This window comes from Balaenoptera physalus (genome assembly GCF_965194825.1).
Source record: "Balaenoptera physalus genome assembly, chromosome: 7".
Taxonomy (NCBI): domain Eukaryota; kingdom Metazoa; phylum Chordata; class Mammalia; order Artiodactyla; family Balaenopteridae; genus Balaenoptera; species Balaenoptera physalus.
Genome location: NC_138886.1, coordinates 36389667 through 36411673, shown reverse-complemented (window position 1 = coordinate 36411673; position 22007 = coordinate 36389667). Strand labels below are relative to the sequence as shown.

Here is a 22007-nt window from a genome sequence, read left to right as displayed (position 1 = left end):
CTGCCCGACACTCCCCAGCCTGAGACGCTCGTTCGCCGGGGCGGGTGGGGGCTGGGAGCTGAGGCTCGGGCTTCAGAGGTCAGACCCTGGGGAGAGGACTGGGGTTGGCTGCGTGGAGACAGCCTGAGGGGGCTAGGGTGTGCTATGGGAGAAGGCCTGGGCCCGCCAGAGAGGCAGGGTGCCATTGCTGGGTGGCACACAAGAAGAGGGGTGGGACTGCCATAGGAGCTTCTTTCTCTGCTCACACACTAGCCAGTGGCAGGGCACTGCCTACACGACCCCCAGGGGTAGGCGAGAGCCACCACTGCCATCTCGGACTCTAGAGGCAGGCACGGACCGCTGCTGCTGCCGAGGGTCCTATGAGCAGGCACCGGTCACTGCCCCCACCTTCCTGGGAGCGTGCGTGGCCTGCTGCCACTGCTGCCAAGAATCCCTCGACCGGGTGCCATCCACTGCCCCCACCTTCCCAGGAGCACACACGGGCCGTACACCTGCACACCCCCTATCAAGGGGCTAACAGTGAGCACATGCTGAGGAAAGAGATGGCAAGCATCCAAACTAAAAAAGGCCCTCGTGCCAAAAAAATATTAAATCCACACAAGCTATGCAGGGATGCTCCCACATATAAATAGCCCTCCAAGACTAGGGTAGATAATTTTTCACCTAAACTCACAGAGTAAAAGAAATATAAGCAAAATGAAGAAGGAGAGAAAGCACTCCCAGTTAAAAGACCAAGAGTATTCCCCTGAAAGAACAAACAATGAAACAGACCTCTTCAGTCTAACAGACACCAAGTTCAAAAAGGAGGTAATGAAAATACTGAAGGAATTAAGAAAGGCTATCACAGAAATTCAGAGTACTGTAAAAAGGAACTAAAAACTATAAGGTGGAGCCAAGAAAAATTAGAAAATTCATTTGCCGAGATGAAAGCTAAGCTAAAAGCAAAGAATAGCAGGATGAATAATGCAGAAGAAAGAGTAAGTGATTTGGAAGATAGAATAATGGAAATTACCCAATCAAAACAGCAGACAGAAAGCCAAAAAAAAAAAAAAAATGAAAGTAATATAAGAGACCTATGGGATAGTATAAAGCATGCCAATCTATGCATAATAGGAATTCCAGAAGAAGAAGAAAGAGAAAAGGGGATTGAAAATGTATTTGAAGAAATTATGGCTGAAAACTTCCCAAACCTAAAGAAGGAAACAGATATCCAGATACCGGAAGCACAGAGGGTCCCAAACAAGATAACCCAAACAGAGCTACACCAAGAAAGACGTATCATAATAAAAATGGCAAAAGTTAAAGAGAGGATTCTAAAGGCAGCAAGAGAAAAACAAAGAGTTAATTACAAGGGAACCCTCATAAAGCTATCAGCTGATTTATCTACAGAAACACTGCAGGCCAGGAGGGAGTGGCAAAATACATTCAAAGTCTTGAAAGGGAAAAATGTGCAACCTAGAATACTCTACCCAGAAAGATTATCATTTAGAATAGGAGGAGAAATAAAGAATTTCTCAGACAAGCAAAACCTAAAAGAATACAGCAATATTAAACCTATCCTAAAAAGAATATTGAAAGGTCTTCTCTAAACAGAAAAGAAGCAAGAAGATATAGGAAGAAGGAAATCACAGTAGGAAAGTAAATCACTTAAGCCAATATACAGATTTTTTTTAAAAAAGCCTATTTGTGAAAGCAACGATAAACACAAGGAACGGCAAAAGGATAAACATAAAGTTGTAAAAAAGGAAATCAAAGTCACAAAATGTGGGGAAGGAGAGTAAGAAAATGTAGATTTTTTTTTTTTTTAGAATGTGTTTGAGCCTATACGACTATCAGTCTAAAGCAAGCAAATATAGGAAGGGGTTAATTTAACATACTTGAAAAACAGGGCAACCACAAATCAAAAACATACAACAGATTCACAAAAACCAAAAAGAAGAAAACACAAGCATAAAATAAAAGGAAATCATCAAACCACTAAAGGAAAAAGAAAGGAACAAAGAAGAAACATAGAATCAACTGGAAAACAAGGTTTAAAATGGCAATGAATACGTATGTATGAATAATTACCTTAAATGTCAATGGACTGAATGCTCCAATCGAAAGAAACAGAGTGGCAGACTGGATTAAAAAACAAGGGACAACAATACACTGCCTACAAGAGACCCACCTTAGGGCAAAGGACACACATAGATTGAAAGTGAGGGGATGGAAAAAGATGTTTCATGCAAACGGAAATGACAAGAAATCAGGAGTTGTAATACTCATATCAGACAAAACAGACTTTAAAACAAAGGCCATCAAGAAAGATAAAGAAGGACACTATATAATGATAAAAGGATCAATACAAGAAGAGGATTTTACACTTGTCAACATATATGCACCTAATATAGAAGCACCCAAATACATAAAGCAACTACTAACAGACATAAAGGAAGAAATTGATGGGAATACAATAATAGTAGGAGACTTTAACACCCCACTCACATCAATGCACAGATCTTCTACACAGAAAATCAATAAGGCAACAGAGATCCTAAATGCTACAATAGAACAAGTTTGACTTAATTGATATTTTCAGGACATTGTTTACATCCAAAAAACCCAGAATACACATTCTTTTCAAGTGCACATGGAACACTCTCTAGGATTGACCACATACTAGGGCACAAAACTCACCTCAACAAATTTAAGAATACAGAAATTATTTCAAGCATCTTCTCTGACTACAATGGCATGAAACTAGAAATCAACCACAGGAAAAGAAATGAGAAAAAAACAATTACATGGAGACTAAACAACATGCTACTAAAAAACCAATGGGCCAATGAGGAAATCAAAGCAGAAATTTAAAAATACCTTGAGACAAATGACAATGAAAACACAACCATACAAAATTTACAGGATAAACTGGGAGTTTGGGGTTAGTAGATGCAAACAATGACATTTAGAATGGACATGCCACAGCAACTAAGCCCGTGCACCACAACTACTGAGCCTGCGCTCTAGAGCCCATGAGCCACAACTACTGAGCTCGCATGCCACAACTGCTGAAGCCCGCACGCCTAAAGCCCGTGCTCCACAACAAGAGAAGCCCGCACACCACAACGAAGAGTAGCCCCTGCTCGCCGCAACTAGAGAAGCCCCGCACGCAGCAATGAAGACCCAACACATCCATAAATAAATAAATAAATAAATAAATAAATAAATAAATAAATAAAAACAAAATTCAAGATACAAAAGCTTGTACAGTGAAAAGGCTACTTCTCACTTTTGTTTTACCAGTTATCCAGTTCTTCTCCCCAGAAGCAACCAATTTCTTGTGCTAGAATGCACTGTAGACATACATTTCCATTAAGTACTAGTCAAGTTTCCATTTCAACAGTCTCACCTGACAAATACTACCTTCCCCACTTAATTACTGTGGTAGGCAGATAAGAAACCTACCACAATCTCCTTGAAAGTCTCTCCCCCACTAGTCTTCTGCCAAACTTTTCTCACAGAAGTAAAAGAACACACTTAGACTTTCCCCTCAGGCTCTAGCTAAAATTTCTCCTTTACTTTGTCCTATCTCTGTTCAATAACGTAAGAAAACCCAAGTGGATTTTCTTAGATAGCCAGAATTCATTTCACATTTTAAAAATCTATGAACTTTTGAGCTCTCCATAAGTTTCTTCTCTTGTCTTTAAAAGTTATTTTCTTAGAGCAAATTGCTAAACTGGTTTTTGGGGGCAGGTTTTTATTTGTTTTTGCTGTCATTATCTTATTGTTAAAGGACATTTAAAAATACAATTTTACCTTAACACAAGCTTCTTTCATATTTAATACTTTGGAGGCTGCATTAATGTTTTCATGCCATAAGGGTGCACTAAATGCCACTTTATTACATATAACAAAATGAATGTTCATCTTTGGTTTATACATCTGCTCCCTCAAAGATTTCCCAAGTTTCATTTTTCATATTTAGAGTATGATCGATAACAAACCTAATGTCACCAAAATAAGAATTAATGGTAATGGTATTATAAAATTCTACTTTACCTTGTGGATCAATTAGATTTTAAAAATCTTGTTCCATATCTACTACTTTATATGCAGTTTTAATATAGGATTAGCATTAGAACTCACAAAACAGATTACATAGAATCACATTATAGTCACACAACATATATTTATAAATGACATTTCCGGATGTAATAGCAAATAAAAGTAATAATAATAATAGCTATAATTTACCAACCATCTAATAGGCAGCATCCCTGTATAGATACTTTATGTCACTATCTCCATTCTTCAAAATAACCTACAACACAAGTTTTCACTCCATTTTATAACTGAGGAACCTGAGGCTCAGAGATGCTAGGCAACTTCTCCAAGGCCACCTAAAAACTAAGTGGTAGAATTGGGATTTGAAGCCAAGTCCACACAGCTCCAAGACCGAAGTTCTCACCAGTACATCATGTTGCAATGAAGAATATCATAAGAAAATGTTTTCATCTTACCCATAGTCATCTATCAGGTGAGAGCCAAGTACCACCACGTCAAGTTCAAAGAACTCAGGTTCCATTTTAATGCCAAACATGATTGGGGCGAGTTTAGAATAATCAGCACGGTTGCAAGTAGCAACACAAACCCGAAGCTTTCGGTTATTCTCCTTCTTCTCCATGACTTGTTTTTTTCTTTTTGAGAGGTTCTTAAAATAGAGTTCCTGAAGTCGCAAAAATAAAAATTAATATCCTATGATAAACCATAATGCAAAAGAATATGAAAAAGAATGTATATATATGTATAAATGAGTCACTTTGCTGTACAGCAGTAATTAACACAACATTGTAGTTCAACTATACTTCAGTAAAAAATAAATTTTAAAAAGACATTATAAACACAAAAAATAAAAATTCTTTATAATCAGAATGATAGGTCCTAGATATAAACGTAAAATTTTGCAGTCTTAAGTCCTTAAGCACCATTTAGTATAGTGATTCTTAACTTTTTTCCACCCCACTTCTGTGTGACACACCCAACTGGTATATCAAGTTATGAAATTCCAGCAGACCAACTATGACTCCACCCTTTTCTCTTACACTTAAGAAAGCATGTTGGAATGCAATTTAAAAAGAGTTTAATATAAATCAACTCTCATTTAAAAGGCAAGCAAACATCAGCTCTTTATTATTAATTAAAAATTACTTGCCATTCCTCACAATTGATCCAAACATACCAGACTAGAGGCAAAGTTTGGTTGAGAACCACTGATCTAGTTCAACTCCCCCACTTACAGAAAGAGAAAAACACAAGTCTTAAGAGAGGAAATTACTTCCCCAAGATTCAAGATCACACCTGTAAGGAATGTGAGCTATTCACCCTCACGCTACACACTATATACAAAGCACTGTGATTAGTGCTGAGGAAAAGATGAGTAAGATGAAACAAAAACCCCTACCTTCAAGGCCTCGTTAGCATCCATAGCCAGTACCTACACACTTGACAACTCCAAATACCTACCAGCTATCTCCTGTCCCATAGGCACGTCAAAGTCACTGTCCCAAACTGAACTCACTTTCTTTTCCAAACCTGTTCCTCCTTCCTGATTCTCTAACTCTGTTATGAACTTCCACTCATCCAAATGCCTTGACATCCTTGTCTTCTCTGCTCCTCACCCTGTACCTCCTCAGTCCTGTCAATTCAACCTCCTGAATGAATCTTTCAAATCTATCTCCTCTCCATCCCCACCCACCAGAACATCCCCCAGTCCAATCCCTGATCTTAGGTCAGAACGATTCTAACAGCTGTCAAAGTGGTTTGCCTGTCTCTAGTCTTGCCCTGCCTCCCAAAAACTTTCAGGGTGATCTTTCCAAAGTTTATAAATCTGATTACACTGCTAAACAGGATATACCACCTATGGATAAATTCCAAATTGCTGATCTGGACCTAGTTCATCCTTCCAACCATTTGTCCCCTTACAACTAACTATCCTTACTCTGAACCAAAGCCATGCCAAAGTGCCTGCAGTTCAACCTGTGGGTCTCCATATCTCTGTGCCTTTCTAGATGCAAGCTCCTCTGCCTAAAACTTCCTTTCCCTCTTGCCTGGATTCTTCCTCATCCTTTAGAACTCAGGCTAAGTGTCATCTCTTCTGGAAAGCCTTCGCATAAACCTCAGTTCCTCCTTACTCCACCCCTCTTCGTGGCTGCCTCCCTCTCAGCAGTGTGGCCCCATCATACACACATATACTATTCCTCAACTCCTTTGCCCACCCATCCCCCCACCATTCTATACCCTCCTTTCAAAAAGTAAAAACCAGGGGCAAGGGATAAGAGCTATGTTTCAAGGAGCTTTTTAAACTTCCTTATATCAATGTAAAATTTCACTTCATGGACTGATCTCAATGCTTATGTCTCTGGAAGTGTATCAATATTCAGAATTTGCAATCAGGAATCCAGAGAAGCTTGAGTAAAGATGCCAATAAAAGGGGAGCTGCCTTTTCAATCAGGGTAGACTCTGAAACTCAGTGGAAATCTCGTCAGTAGCCTTCTGCTATTGATATCTCATCTCTCATAGGCTAGAACTTCTATAATCACAAATTGCCCATCATTAGGCCCATTCAGAATTTATAATCTCCAGTAAGAGCTAATTCCACCCAATGGAAAGCATTTGTAAGATAGTGAAGTGAGCATTCGTCAAGCGAGTTGTATTTGTGAGATCTAAGCACTACCTAACCAAAGAGACAAAAATATTTTTCCAAAAACGGTTGTCCTAAGTGTTCTTGTACATAAACCTTTTTCCACTCATTATTAAATTTGAGCTGAATAAATTGTTGGTGATATTTAATTTGCTGGGTGAGGCAAAGCAAATCATTTATGGTTGATAAATTTGTATTTATTTTAAGAGAATAGTAAACTTTCCATTGGGCAATTCTAAAATGTTAGTATTTACCAAGTAACTCAAAGGTTATTATACCAAAACTGAAAGTAAGGTAGCCATATACACAAACTATGAAAAATAAAACAATGTTAATAAGGCCAAAACTTTTTTAAGGAGGAAAGTTAAATCTTAGGGGGAAAAAAATGGTAAAAATCCTTTGTTAAGGGGAGAATTCTTTTTTAAAAATAATTTTTTATTTAACTAACTTATTTTTTTGATTAGGTAGTACATTCACATGGTTTAAAATTGAAAAGGCACAAGAGGCTATAGAGCAAAAAGTCTTCCCATCTGTGTTCCCAGACATGTAGTTCTTCTCCCTGGATGGTTAGAATTACTAGTTTCTTATCTATCCTTCTGCAGATAAACTATGCATATACAAATAAATATACATTTCTTCACACATATAAATACAAATATATTTTATAAATACATAGAGTGTGTATCATGCAGTTAGTAACATATGCTACACTGTTGTTGCATACCTTGTTTTTTTAACTCCTCTTATGTTTCTGAATTAAGTGGTAAAATGGGAAAGTTCAAAGGCATTAGAAATATCAAACATAAAAGTGCAATTTTGAAAATTGCTGGCCATCAACTTTTCAAATATATGTAGGGTTATGAGAGCCCTGGAAGTAAAAATGACCAATGTCACAAACACTTATTGAGAATTGACTCTGTGCAGAGCACTGTAAAGAAAACTGAGAGGGACTTCCCTGGCAGTCCAGTGGTTAAGACTCCACGCTTCCAATGTAGGGGGCGTGGGTTTGATCCCTGCTCGGGGAACCAAGATCCCACATGCCACATGGCATGGCCAAAACAAAACAAAACAAAAACTGAGAGACAGAGCTGAGAAAGACCTCACCTCTGATTTTTAGGAACTTACAATCTAGTACATGACACCTGGCCACATAATAGATCTTCACCAGTTCACTTTCCCAAACAGAAGCACCAGGAACAAAATTAACAAATTTTCTTTCTCCGCCTAGTGTACATTATTTGTTCTGTATAAAATGTCATGCCCAAGGATCCATTTTTATACTAAGAACTGTGACCAAAGTCTCCATGACCAGTATGGAATGAATAAATGTGACATAATGGACTTAAACTATAACAGGAGGATTTAAGTTGCATAAAGTGCAATGTAAAACAAGATAAAACTAGTTTCTTTACACAATGGAATCCTAGTCAGCAATGAAAACAAATGGACTATGTCTAAGTGTGTCAATATTGATAAACCTCAAAAACATAACATTAGAGGAAAACAAAATTCTAAAAAGTTAGATAAAAAGGGCCATTTTTTAAAATATGTAAAACATTACTGTATGTTGTTTATTAATCTGTAATAAAATTACACAGCAACTCAGGAAAGTAGTTACGTCTGAAGGAGAAGGGAAGGGAAAGGAAAGGAGGGCCTAAAGGATTTTTGTTGTCTATGTAAACATTTATAAAAAAACATAAGTAGAGGTCTGAAACTAACATGGTAACATGTTAATATGTCTTCAATCTTGATGATTGGTAGAGTGTCGTACTGTTCTGTCCTTTTCAGCATATTTGAAGTATTTTATTAAAAACAAGAAATCTTTTAAATGGACACTGAAGATGCACTGTCCACAGTCCTTAAACCCTAAAGCTCAGAAAGCAGGTGGATTGGATATTTACATCCATTTCACTCAATTCCGTAATAGTTAGTAACCAGAGGCACTAAAACCAGAAAAATACCCAAAAAATACACCTTCACCTTGAACTCACTGGCAATCTCTGAGAAACCTGCATTCTTTCAACTCAAGACTGACCATTACAAATACTGACAAAAGGTGAGTGACCCTGTCCAGAAAAATAAATACTGTTGTCCCACTCAACTACGGAAAAAGACAAACACTTGGCTCAAGCAGTCTCTGAGCAGAGGAAACCATCAAAGTAAACAACTGCCAAGCTCTGTGTTAAGAGCTTTACAAGCATTAACTCACATCATCCTCACAGCCCTATCTTATTAGCCCGATTTCACAAACGGGCACACTGAGGTACAGTGAAAACCAATTTACTTGCCCCAAATCACAGTTAACAATTACCAGAACCAAATACCAAATCAGCATTCAAGATAGTGCCCATATCCAGTGTTTGCCTGTGTCTGTTCATTTCATAAACACCCATGAGTGAGAACCTTCCTTATGCCTGGTCCTGCCAGGCACCATGGGAATGAAGGGAACATATGATGTATCACTCTCTTCCCTCAGTGCAGACGGGATGACACAGGAATCAGGAGGGTCTGAAATTCAGAACCCTATCCTGAGCTATACTCTGGTGTGACTTCTTTCTGAGCTTCCATAGTCGGCTTAACCAGTTATCTCTAAATGCCAAGCTGTACCACACCCCTCTTCTCCATCAGGATTCCAAAAAAATACTTTTTCGTGCTTTTTTACAAGTGTGCTCCGGATTGGGGGTAAAATAAACGCATAACAAGCTTCCAAGGAAGCCCAGACTCAGAATACAGTCAGGGTTGGGCGCAGACCCTGAAGATGATCTTTCAGTCCAACCCTTTACACCCCGGGGCCACTTGTCCGTCACGGAGCTCTCCGCCCTCTCCTGCACACCTCCGTGACGGGATGCTCGCTATCTTTCAGGACAGCCGGCGGGATGGAGTGCAGCTGGCCTCCCTCTAACACCCCGCGCCCCACTCCCGGTTATTCGACCGGGGTCCGCACTCAACCCGTCTGCTCCACGGGCCAAAGGCTGAGCCCACAGCGGAACTAAAGAGCGGCCCCGGCGTGCAGGCCCGCGGGAGACAGAGCGAGGCCGGGCCGGGTGCGGAGCCTCTGGCCGGGGAGCTGAGGCCTTGGGGTGCGGGCCCGGAGGCTGCGCTCCCCGAGCCCGCCTCCCCCGAGTCCCCGGCGGGCGCGCGGGTCTCACCAGGCGCCGCTCCGCCGTTCCTCCCACGTTGCCGCTGCCGCCGCCGGGCCTTGCGGACGAGAGCTGAGCGCCGTGCCGGAAAGCAGGCCGGCGCGAGACCGCCCCCTTGGCTTCCGCCACTCGGTCCCGCGGGCGATGACGCGCCTCGACCCCCACCCCGCACACCCCGCGCGCCCTGCGTTCCCACCCGAATCTGCCGACGCGCCTTACGTGAGCGGGGAGGAATTCTGCGATTGGCTGCGCGAGGAGGCCGGGGCGGGGTGGCGCCTTCCGTGGTCGTGGCACAGCCCTGGCGGCCGGCCAGTGTCCCGCCCCGGCGGGGCTCGTTTGCCTGCCACGCGAAAGTTCGGAAGCCGAGCGCCGCACGAGGCAGTGTTTTGGCCTTGGGTTCGAGATGCAATTTCTTACGCCTTCCAGTCACGCACTCATTTCATAGGCATGACCAAAACAATACGGTCGTCTGGGGGTCGACCCAGAGCCCTCTCCTGAGTGAAGCTGTGCCACTCCAGAACCGTGTCTGCTAGAGGGCTCAGTGGAGTGCTGATGATGACCCAGGCAACGCAGAGACCAGCTGATCCTTATAATGAGCTCAGCTTCTGCCTCCCCTGCAGGGAACTCCCAGGCCTTCCTGCTGCAGGGAGGAGCACATAGGTGACAGAGAAACTGGCGGGAAAGGCCTCACACAACTCCTGATGAAGACTTTCTAATGATCGTTTCAAATTCCTAGTCACCATTGACAAGAAGCTTTGAGTTGGTGATACAAAACATTAAAATATTTTTTTTACAACCATTAAAGAATTTATCACAGGCGAAACTATTTAAACATCCTAACAATTCATTGACGGTTCTTGCTATAAAGTGAATTTCAAGTCCAATCAAACTTTTGCACTTGATGTATTTCAGTTAATGATGCTCTAATTTGCGGAATACTTGTGAACTGTTAGTTCCCCTGCAGCTAGCTTGGAGCCACCAAAAGGTCATATCAGCCACAAAAGGACAGACATTAAGGGGTTTCATGCAAGGAAGTGCCAGGAGATTTCTTTTTTAAATATCACTTTGGCTGTTCTGTGGAGAAGGGATTGGGTGAGAGTCAAGAATGGTAGCAGTGGAAAAAAAAAAGCCTCTGAAATATACACACACACACACACACAAACATACACATACAAACAACCTGGTACCACTAATTGCATCTGGAAGGGCTGGGAGGAGATAGACTCTTCACTGAATTCCTACTTATATCTTTTGTATTTTGTAGTATATGCACACATTCCATATTAAAGAGAATAAAATAAAAGTAATTGTAAAAAAAATGGTGGCAGTGAAACTCATTTGAAGTGGATCGATATGATATTTAGTTTGGAAGTAGAATTGATGCAACTTCATTATGGATTGGGTATGAGAGGATGACAGAGAAAACGAAGGAAACAAGGTTGACTTCCAGATGTCTGGCATTAGTAGTTGGGTGATTGGTGCCATTTACCAAGATGAGAAAAGCTGAAGGAGTGAGCAGGTTTGGGGAGTTAAAAAGAAAGGTTTAATTTGTGATGTTAGGTTTGAGATGCCTATGAGATAGCCACATGAAGCTATTAGATAGGCAATAAGATATATGATTCTGGACACAGATTCACCAGACTCCAGATGGTGTATTAGTTTCCTACTGCTGCTGTAACAAATTACATAAAACTTAGTGGCTTAAAAATACAATTGTATTATCTTCCAGTTCTGGAGGTTAGGAGTCTGAAATGGGTTTTGAGGGGCTAAAATCAAAGAAGCAGTGTAGATATCATCACAAGAAAAAATTTTTATATCTATGTGTGGTGATCAATGTTAACTAGATTTATTGTGGTGATCATTTCATAAGATATACATATGTCAAACCCTTGTGTTGTACACCTGAACCTAATATAATGTTATATGTCTATTATATCTCAATTAAAAAAAACAAAGGTATCAGTAGTTTTGTCTTCCTTAGGCTGCAGGGGAGAATCTGCTTCCTTGCCTTTTCCAGTTTCTAGAGGCTCCCCACATTCCTTGGCTTATGCTCTTTCTGACATCTGCTTCCCTTGTCACATCTCCTTCTCTGACTCTCCTGCCTGCCTCTTTTACTAAAAAGACCCTTATAATTTATTACATTGGATCCACTCAGATAGTTCAGGATAATCTTCCCATCTCAGAATCCTTAATTCAATCACACCTGCAAAGACTCTTTTGGTATGTAAGGAAACATATTCACAGGTTCTGGGGATTAGGACACGGATATCTTTAGGAAGCTATTATTTTGTCTACCACAAGTGATATTGAAAGTCCCAGAAGGGGGACTTCCCTGCTGGTCCAGTTGTTAAGAATCTGCCTTACAATGCAGGGGATGTGGGTTCGATCCCTGGTCCAGGTACTAAGATCCCACATGCTGTGGGGCAACTAAGCCTGCGCACTCTAGAGCCCGCGCACCACATCTACAGAGCACAAATGCTGCTACTACCTAGCCCACGTGCTCTGGAGCCCGCGAGCCACAACTAGAGAGAAGCCCGTGCACCAAAACGAAAGATCTCGCATGCCTCATCGAAGATCCCCTGTGCCACAACTAAGACCGACCCAACGCAGCCAAATAAATAAATAAATAAAAGTGAAAAAAAAAAATAGGAAGTCCCAAAAGATGTTCAAGATGGGAATGTTGCTTTTAAAGTTACATGCCATACCACCAAGTATCCAGAATAGAACATTAATTTTTTCCTCTTGAAAGTGAATAAAAAATTTCAAAACAGTGTTAATGTTCAGTTTTTATCTAGGGGCTTATTACATGGGTATGTGTAGTTTGTAAAAATTCATATTGTCCACCTAAGATATGTGCACTTTTTTGTATGTATATTGTAAACACAATATGTTTCTAAAATACTTAATGCTTAAGATTATAGATAGGAAAAATGTAACTAGAAATATAAAAACTTGCAATAATAGGAAATACAATTTTGAGAATTTGTACACTTATTAAGCCACTTGGAGATTTTGTGTTTGTTTGACCAATATTGAGAATTTTATATTTCCATATATAGTTGAATGGTTCTGTGTTCATAGAATCATTTAACCCTAAATAAAGTGACCCCTTTTTAGGGTTTTCTCCTATGTTCTCTTGAGATGAAGTTGCAGCAAGGAGCTGTAGGGGGCATTTTCTCCTGACTTTTTAAGATCACTTTTCTTTGGGTAAATATTACATTTCTGGATCTCTGTTACTTTGCTATTTAATAGTATAAATACATATCAAAAATCTCAAGCCATTAAGTTTTATTTTTTTACTTTAAATAATAATTTGCTGACTTTTTCCCAGTTTTACTGAGTCATAATTGACATACAGCACTGTATAAGTTTAAGGTGTATAATACAATTTGACTTACATACATCATGAAATGATGACCACAATAAGTTTAGTGAGCATCCATCATCTCATATAGATGCAAAACTAAAGAAATAGAAAAAATACATTTTTCCTTGTGATGAGAACTCTTAGGACTTACTCTTCCAACAACTTTCATTTATAACATACAACAGTGTTAATTATATTTATCATGTTGTACATTACATCTCTAATACTTATTTATCCTGTAACTAGAAGTTTGTACCTTTTGACTGTCTTCATTTAATTTCCCCTCCCCTCACCACTGGTAGTCATAAATTTGATCTCTTTTTCTATGAGTTTGTTTGTTGGTTGGTTTGTTTTTGAAGGATAATTGAATTATAACACTATATTAGTTCCTGGTATACAACATAGTGATTCAATATTGCTATACCTTTCAAAACGATCACCATGATAAGTCTAGTTGTCATCTGTCACCATACAAAGATATTACCTAATTATTGACTATATTCCTCATGCTGTATATTTCATACCTATGACTCATTTATTTTGTAACTGAAAGTTTGTACCTCTTAATCTTCCCTCACTTATTTCTCTCCTCCCCCTAGCCCCCTTCACTCTGGCAACACCTGTTTGTTCTCTGTATCTATGACTCTGTTTCTGTTTTGTTATGTTTGTTCATTTGTTTTTTGTTTTTTTGTTTTTTTTAGAGAAATTCCTTTATTTGGATGTTTTTGGTATTTAGATTCCTGGATAGTTAATCTTCTATTGTATTTTTCTATTTCTTCTTCTGCCTTTTCAGTGAGATATTGGGGTGTGAAAAGATGTTCAGTCCGCTGTTTCAAAATGGAAAAACGTTGTTTTTTATTTTATTTTTTTAAATTTTAAAAAATATTTATTTTTATCTTTTATTTATTTATTTATTATTTATTTTAATTTTAGTTGCAGCAGGTGGGCTCTTCGTTGCGACACAGGCTTCTCTCTAGTTGTGGTACATGGGCTCCAGAGCGCGTGGGCTCACTTTCATTTGTTTTTTAGATTCCACAATGAGTGATATTATGCAACATTTGTCTTTCTCTGTCTGACTTATATCACTTAGCATAACACCCTATGATCCATTCATGTTGTCACAAATGGTAAAATGTCATTCTTTTTTTTGTGGCTGAGTAATAGTCCTGTGTGTGTATGTGTATCACATCTTCTTAATCTTTCATCTTTTGATGGGCACTTAGGTTGTTTCCATATCTTGACTACTGTAAATAATGCTGCAATGAATATAGGGGTGCATATAGCTTTTCTGATTAGTGTTTTCATTTTCTTCGGATAAATATACAGAAGTAGAATTTCTGGATGATATGGTAGCTCTATTTTTAATTTTTTGAGAAACCTCCTTACTGTTTTCCACAGTGGCTGCACCAATTTACATTCCCACCAAAAGTGCATGAGGGTTCCCTTTTCTCCACATCCTGGCCAACAGTTGTTATTTGTTATCTTTTTTATAATAACCATTCTGACAGATGTGAGGTGATATCTCATTGTGGTCTTGATTTGCATTTCCCTGATGATAAGTGATGTTCAGCATCCTTTTCACATGCCTGTTGGCCATCTGTATGTTTTCTCTGGAAAGATGTCCATCCAGATCTCTGGCCATTTTAAAATTGGGTTGTTTGTTCTTTGATGTTGAGTTGTATGAGTTCTTTGTGTATTTTGGATATTAATCCCTTATTGAATATATCATTTGCAAATAGGTTCTCCCATTCAGTAGGTGGCCTTTTAATTTTGCTGATAGCTTCCTTCACTGTGCAAAACTTTATAGTTTGATGTAGTTCCTTTTTTAAATTTTTGCTGTTGTTGCCTTTGCCTGGAGATATATGAAAAAAAAAAAAAGTATAGCTAAGACCAATGTCAAAGAGAGTACTGCCTATTTCTCTTTCAGGAGTTTATGGTTTATTTATTTATTTATTTATTTATTTATTTGTTTGTTTATGGCTGTGTTGGGTCTTTGTTTCTGTGCGAGGGCTTTCTCTAGTTGCAGCAAGTGGGGGCCACTCTTCATGGCGGTGCGCAGGCTTCTCACTATCGCGGCCTCTCCCGTTGCGGAGCACAGGCTCCAGACGCGCGGGCTTAGTAATTGTGGCTCACGGTCCCAGTTGCTCCGCGGCATGTGGGATCTTCCCAGACCAGGGCTCAAACCCACGTCCCCTGCATCGGCAGGCAGACTCTCAACCACTGCGCCACCAGGGTAGCCCCTTAGAACTGCTTTTGCTGCATCTCATAGATTTTGGGTCATTGTGTTTTCATTTTTCTCCAGATTTCTTTTTTAATTTCTTCTATTTCTTCAGTGACCCATTCGTTGTTTAGTAGTATATTGTTTAGCCTCCACGTGTTTGTGTTTTTTGTAGTTTTTTTCTTACAGTTGATTTCTAGTCTCATAGGTTTGTGATCAGAAAGAGGCTTGATATAACTTCAATCTTCTTAAGTTTACTGAGACTCGTTTTGTGGCCTAGTATATGATCTACCCTGGAGAACATTTCATGTGCACTTGGAAAGAATATGTATTCTGCTGCTTTTGGATGAAATGTTCTATATATATCTATTAAGTCCATCTAGTCTAATGTGTTTTTTAAGGCCAGTGTTTCCTTATTGATTTTCTCCCTGGAAGAGCTGTCCATTGCTATCTGTGTGTCGTTAAAGTCCCCTATTATTGTTTTACTGTCAATTTCTCCCTTTATGTCTATTAATATTTGCTCTTTGTATTTAAATGCTCTTGTGCTGGGACTTCCCTGGTGGCGCAGTGGTTAAGAATCTGCCTGCCAGTGCAGGGGACATGAGTTCGAGCCCTGGTCTGGGAAGATCCCACATGCCACAGAGCAGCTAAGCCCGTGCACCACAACTCCTGACCCTGTGCTCTAGAGCCTGCGAGCCACAACTACTGAGCCCATGCGCCACAACAACTGAAGCCCACGTGCCTACAGCCCATGCTCTGCAACAAGAGAAGCCACCGCAATGAGAAGCCTGCACACAGCAATGAAGAGTAGCCCCCCGCTCACTGCAACTAGAGAAAGCCCATGCACAGCAACGAAGACCCAACACAGCCAAAAATAAATAAAATAAAAAATAAATAAATTTAAAAATAAATAAATAAATAAATGCTCCTGTGCTGAGTCCATATATATTTACAATTGTTATATCTTCTCATTGGATTGATCTCTTGATCATTATGTAATGTCCTTCTTTGTCTCTTGTTACAATCTATGTTTTAAGATCTATTTTGTCTGATATAAATATTGCTACCTCGGCTTCCTTTTTGTTTCTATTTGTATAAAATACCTTTTTCCATCCCCTCACTTTCAGTCTGTGTGTGTCTTTAGATCTTAACTGAGTCTTTTGTAGGCAGCATATATGTGGGTCTTGTTTTTGTAGCCATTCTATGTCTTTGATTGGAGCATTTAGTCCATTTACATTTAAAGTAGTTATTTGCCTTTACTGATGAGCTTTTTCATTTTGTAATTTTTATGTTCCTAGTTGTGGCCTTCTCTTTTTTGCTCAGAGAAGTCCCTTTAACATTTCTTGTAACACTGGTTTGGTGATGCTGAACTCTTTTAACTTTTGCTTGTCTGTAAAACTTTTGATCTCTCCATCAAATCTGAATGAGAGCCTTGCTGGGTAGAGTATTCTTGGCTGTAGGTTTTTCCTTATCATCATTTTAAATATATTGTGTCACTCCCTCCTGGCCTGCAGAGTTTCTCCTGAAAAGCCAGCTGATAGCCTTACGGGAGTTCCTTTGTATGTAACTTGCTGCTTTTCCCTTGCTGCTTTTAATATTTTCTATTTATCTTTAATTTTCACCATTTTAATTACAATGTGTCTTGGTGTGGTTCTGTTTCAGTCAATCATGTTGAGACTCACTGTGCTTCCTGGATCTGGATGTCTATTTCCCTTTCCCAGGAAGGGACGTTTTCAGCTATTATGTCTTCAAATATTTCTCTGCCCCCTTCTCTCTCTCTTCTCCTTCTGGAACCCCTATTATGTGAATGTTAGTATGCTTGATGTTGTCCCAGAGGTTTCTTAAACTGTCCTCATTTCTTTTTATTATTTTTTCAGTTCAGTTTCAGTAATTTCAGACAGTAATTACTCTGTCTTCCAAATCACTGATATGTTCCTCTATATTATCTAATCTACTGTTGATTCCTTCTAGTATATTTTTAATTTCAGTTATTGAATTCTTCACCTCTGTTTGGTTCTTCTATATATTTTCTAACTCTTTGTTAAAAACTTCTAACTTCTCACTCTTTTCATTCATTCTTCTCCTGAGTTCTTTGAGCATCTTTTTTTTCCCCCACAGCAACTAATGATATTTATTTAGTACTCATTTTATATTTTCACAGTTCTGAGAACCTTTTCATTTAATCCTCACCAAAAATCCACAGAGAGAGGTTCTGATTTTATGCACATTTTCAGATGAGAAAACTGAAACCAAGAGAGGATAAGTTAACTTGGTAGAATCACCCAGCCAGGAAGTGGCTTAACTGGTATTCAGATCTGGGGCCTCTGACTTCAAAACTCAAATTTATTCAGTCTCCTCCTAAGGAAGCATTTCTAAGCTTAGCCAGAGCACACTGAGGGAGGCAGGTATCATCCTGGGCTTAGGAGACTAACAAAGCTGTAGAGCCAGATCCAGTTAATTAGCACAGCTTCCTTCCTGCCTGTGGTTCTGTCAATAGCCACCTCTCCAGGCAACCATTGACCCCTCCATCTGGCCCCTCCTACTTTCCTTTATACCTTCCCTGAGACCAGAGGAAGGCCTTACAAGGTGATATGATTTTCTGTGAATAACATTCCCACAAGATAGGAGCCACCTGCAGGATGTTTCAAGGGTCTTACAGGATGAGAGAGACAGAAGGAGGCTCTTCTTTGAGCATCTTTATGATCATTGCCTTGAACTCTCTATCAAGTAGATTTGCTTATCTGCACTTCACTTAGTTCTTCTTTGGAGGTTTTTTCTCTTTTCCTTTATTTGGAATATATCTCTCTGTTGCCTCATTTTGCCTAATTTCCTGTTTTTATTTCTATGTATTTAGTTGGTTGGTTATGTTTCCCAATCATGGAGAAGTGGCCTTACGCAGGACATGTCCTATGGGTCCTGGCAGCACACTCTCCTGTGGTTACCAGAGCTACTTGCTTTAGGGGTGCCCTCTTATGTGGGCTGCTTGGGACCTTCTATTGTGGTCGGCTGACTACTGTGGGCATGCTGGTAGGTGTTGCTGGCCATCATTCCAGTTGGTTGTAAGGCTCTGTTTTGTTCAGGCTGGGTCTTGGCATGGCTGACTGCACAGCCAAGGGTGTCCTGGTCCTTGTGCCAGCTCATCAGTGGGCAGGCCTGGGTCATGAGGCAACTGTCTACAGATCCCGCCTGGGGGTCCCAGGGATAGTGTTAGCCCATTGGTGGGTGGAGCTTGGTCCCAGTGTGGCTGAATGCTGGGCTGGGGGTCCCGGAGCTAGTGTTGGCCTACTGATGGGTGGGGCCATGGCCCAGGAGTGTCCTGGGGCTGGTGTGGGATGCTGGTGGGTGGGGCTGCTTCTTGGTATGGCTGGCTGAGGGTCCCAGGTGACCCAGAGCTGGTGATGGCTCACCATTAGGTGGGGCCGGATCCTAACATGGATGGCTGAGGGGCCCAAAGTGTTCTGGAGCTGGTTTTGGCCTCCCATTGGGCAGGGCCAGGATCCAGGGCATCCTGGAGTGGTGCTGGCCTGCTAATAGGTGGGTGTGATCTTGACATGGCTGGCAGTGGTCTGTGTGGTCCTGGGGTTTGGTCAGCCCACTGGTGGGTGGGGTTTGGGCCCAGGGGGTCCCAGGGCTGATGCCCATCCACTAGTGGGCAAGGCCAGGTCCTGGGGCTACTGCTAGCCCACTAATGGGTGGAGATGGGTCCTGGGGTCTCTGGCTGTGGGGGCCAGGGTTTGCAGATTTGGTGCTGGCCCGCAGGTGGGCAGGGCCAGGGCCCTGGTGATCCTGGAGTTGGTGTTAGCTTGCTGGTGAATGCACCGGGTCCTGACACAGCTGGCTGCAGGGTCTTGGTGTTCATGGGGCTGGTGTCCCCCCACTGGTGGGTGAGGCCTCTTCCCAAGGCTAGTGTCAGCCCACTGGTGGAGCTGGGTCCTGGGGTCTCTGACTGAGGGGCTGGGGGTTCCAGAGCTGGTGTAGGCCCACTAGTTGGGTGGGGCTGGGTCCTGGGCCATCTGGTAGGTGAGGGTGTGTCCTGGGGCAGGGCTGGGGCCTCAGGGGGTCCTTTCTGCTGGTGAGTGAGGTCGTGTCCCTGCCCATCTGGGGCACCTGGCCTGGGGCATCCTAGGAGGGTGCTGACTGGCTGGTGGGCAGGTAGGTTCCAGCACTAATAAGCTAGAGGGAGGATTCCAAAGTGGTGCTTGCCAGTGCCAGTGTCCTCATGGTGGGTTGAACTCCCAAAAAGGGCGGCTGCTGGCATCTATGTGCCCAGGGTGAATTTCAGTTGCCTCCTGCCTCTTCAGGAGGCTCTCCAAGATCAGCAAGTGGGTTTGATCCAGCCTCCTTTCAAATTACTGCTTCTGCCCTGGGTCTTGGAGTGTGTGAGATTCTGTGTGTGCCGTTTAAGAGTGGGGTCTCTATTTCCCACAGACCTCTGGGTCTCCCTACACTGGCCTTGAAAGACAAATGTTCCAGGGGCTTGTCTCCCCAGTGCAGGATCCCTGGGATGGGAAGCCCAGTGTGGGGCTTGGACCCCTCGCTTTTGCGGGAGAACTTCTGCAATTGTAATTATCCTCCCATTCATGTGTCACCTACCTGGGGGGCATGAGTCTTGACTAATTGCATCTCTGCCCCTTCTCCCTTTCTCATTGTGGTTCCTTCTTTGTAACTGTCAGCTCTTAGAAGACCTTTTTTGCTAGTCTTCAGGTTCCTCTCATGGATACTTTGTCTATAAATAGTTGCAATTTTGGTGTGCCTCTGGGAGGAGATGAGCTCAGGGTCTTCCTGCTCCACCATCTGGGCCACTCCTCAAGTCATTAAGTTTTGTTCATTTGGTTTGATTGCCTTTGGCTTTAATCTGAGGGCTCTACACGCTGCAGAAAAAGTCCTGATGGCTTTGTAGTATAATAAAAGCAGATTTTTAAAAAATAAGCAAACAATTTCTTGCAAAAAAAGCAAGGCAGTTACCGTGATATTGTTGGCAGATTACTGAAGGTGTATATTCCTATTGGGCCTAATGTATATTTCAGATGATGTGTAAAGGCAGGTGTTCGTTTTAAAGAACAAACGAAGCAGCCAAATCTCTGTTTCTTTGTTCTTTCTTCAGTTTTACAGGTCGGTGTTTTTCTCTAGGTTAAGCCAATGTATCTTTCTCATGTTTTCACCCAACATTGGAAAGATGAGCTACTGGCTTTCCGAGTTCTCAGATGTTTCCAAAGCATGCCCATTTTGTTATGGGTGACCCCGTCTCCTCTTGGCAAGTAATTCTGTAGAACTACTCCATAAGCAGAATTATAACTTCAAGTATTTAGGGCACAATTAGACTGTCATAGAATCCTAGACCTTGAGAGATCATCTAATCCAACCTTCTCATTAAAGGAAGGGACCTCTTTACAGCATCCCTGACAGATGTTCATCTGACCACTTTGGGGACATTTCTTCTAACAGGGACTTGTCTTGCTCTTTAACTTGGTGATTTAATTATAAAGTACTCTGCCACTGTACAAATTCTACCTGCATATTAGTGGCCTACTATTCTGAACACTATTTATGTTCACTCAGTACTCTAAACCATCTTAAGATGTAGACTCTATCACTCCCATTTTATAGATAGAAAGACTGAGGCACGGAAGGAAAAGTTCCCTAAGGTCAAACAGCTATTAAGCAGAGGAGCCCAGCCCTTGATCCCTCATGCTTGGCCTGTATTTCCTCTCTATACTAAACAGAACCCTCACACATTATGACAGAAACCTATCTTCAGGTTGATCTTGATTGTCAGTTTTTGGGTAAGTTGTTCCACTAGTTAAGAATTCACATAACTCTTCTACTATCCAGCCCACATCTCTCTGAACTGCACATAACGGTCTTAGGAAATTTTAAAAGATGTCTTCTTTAAGATGAACATATATGTCTATGACATTCTCCTGATGTACTAGTTTGATAAAGCCTTCAAAAAAGAAAATGGGGGCTTCCCTGGTGGCGCAGTGGTTGAGAATCTGCCTGCTAGTGCAGGGGACACGGGTTCGAGCCCTGGTCTGGGAGGATCCCACATGCCGCGGAGCAACTAGGCCCGTGAGCCACAATTGCTGAGCCTGCGCGTCTGGAGACTGTGCTCCGCAACGAGAGAGGCCGCTACAGTGAGAAGCCCGCGCACCGCGATGAAGAGTAGCCCCCACTTGCCGCAACTAGAGAAAGCCCTCGCACAGAAACGAAGACCCAACACAGCCATAAATGAATGAATAAATAAATAAATGAATAAATAAAAATTTTAAAAAAAGTAGTCAACCTTTTAAAAAAAAAAGAAAGAAAATGGGATCAGTTTGCCACAACTATTTTTAGAAAAATAAACTTATTAAAATATAACAAAGAAACCTGCACATAAGCAGGTGTTGAATTTTGAATTTTCATGAAGTGAACACACCTGGATAACTACCACTAAGATAAAGAAAACATTACCAAAAAAAGAAAAAAGAAAACATTACCAGTATCCATGGGCTGCCTACCCAAGGGCTGCCTATTCATGACCCATGACAAAACCTGGCACCAAGGCTACGCTTAGTAATAGACACAATGGTAATTAACGAAGCATGTTAAATTAGCTCT

The 22007-nt window shown here is 41.2% G+C and overlaps 2 protein-coding genes across 5 annotated transcripts in view; one reads left to right on the top strand and one right to left on the bottom strand.

Moving 5' to 3' along the window:
• The window catches only part of GNE (glucosamine (UDP-N-acetyl)-2-epimerase/N-acetylmannosamine kinase), a 45143-nt gene extending 30077 nt beyond the window's left edge, over positions 1–15066 (bottom strand). For 2 of the 4 annotated variants that reach the window (XM_082468632.1, XM_082468633.1), the window contains exons 1-2: positions 9832–9966; positions 4503–4708 (exon numbers count right to left, since the gene is read on the bottom strand). In XM_082468632.1, coding sequence (XP_082324758.1) covers positions 4503–4666 — 164 coding nt within the window. In that variant the 5' untranslated portion in view covers positions 4667–4708; positions 9832–9966. Of the gene's footprint in view, positions 1–4502; positions 4709–9831; positions 9967–10041 lie in introns of those variants that run through there. The other 2 variants (XM_082468635.1, XM_082468634.1) reach the window with 2 other exon arrangements.
• CCIN (calicin) overlaps positions 1–22007 on the top strand; it is a 399321-nt gene that overhangs the window by 73198 nt on the left and 304116 nt on the right. The gene's annotated exons all lie outside the window — the stretch shown is intronic.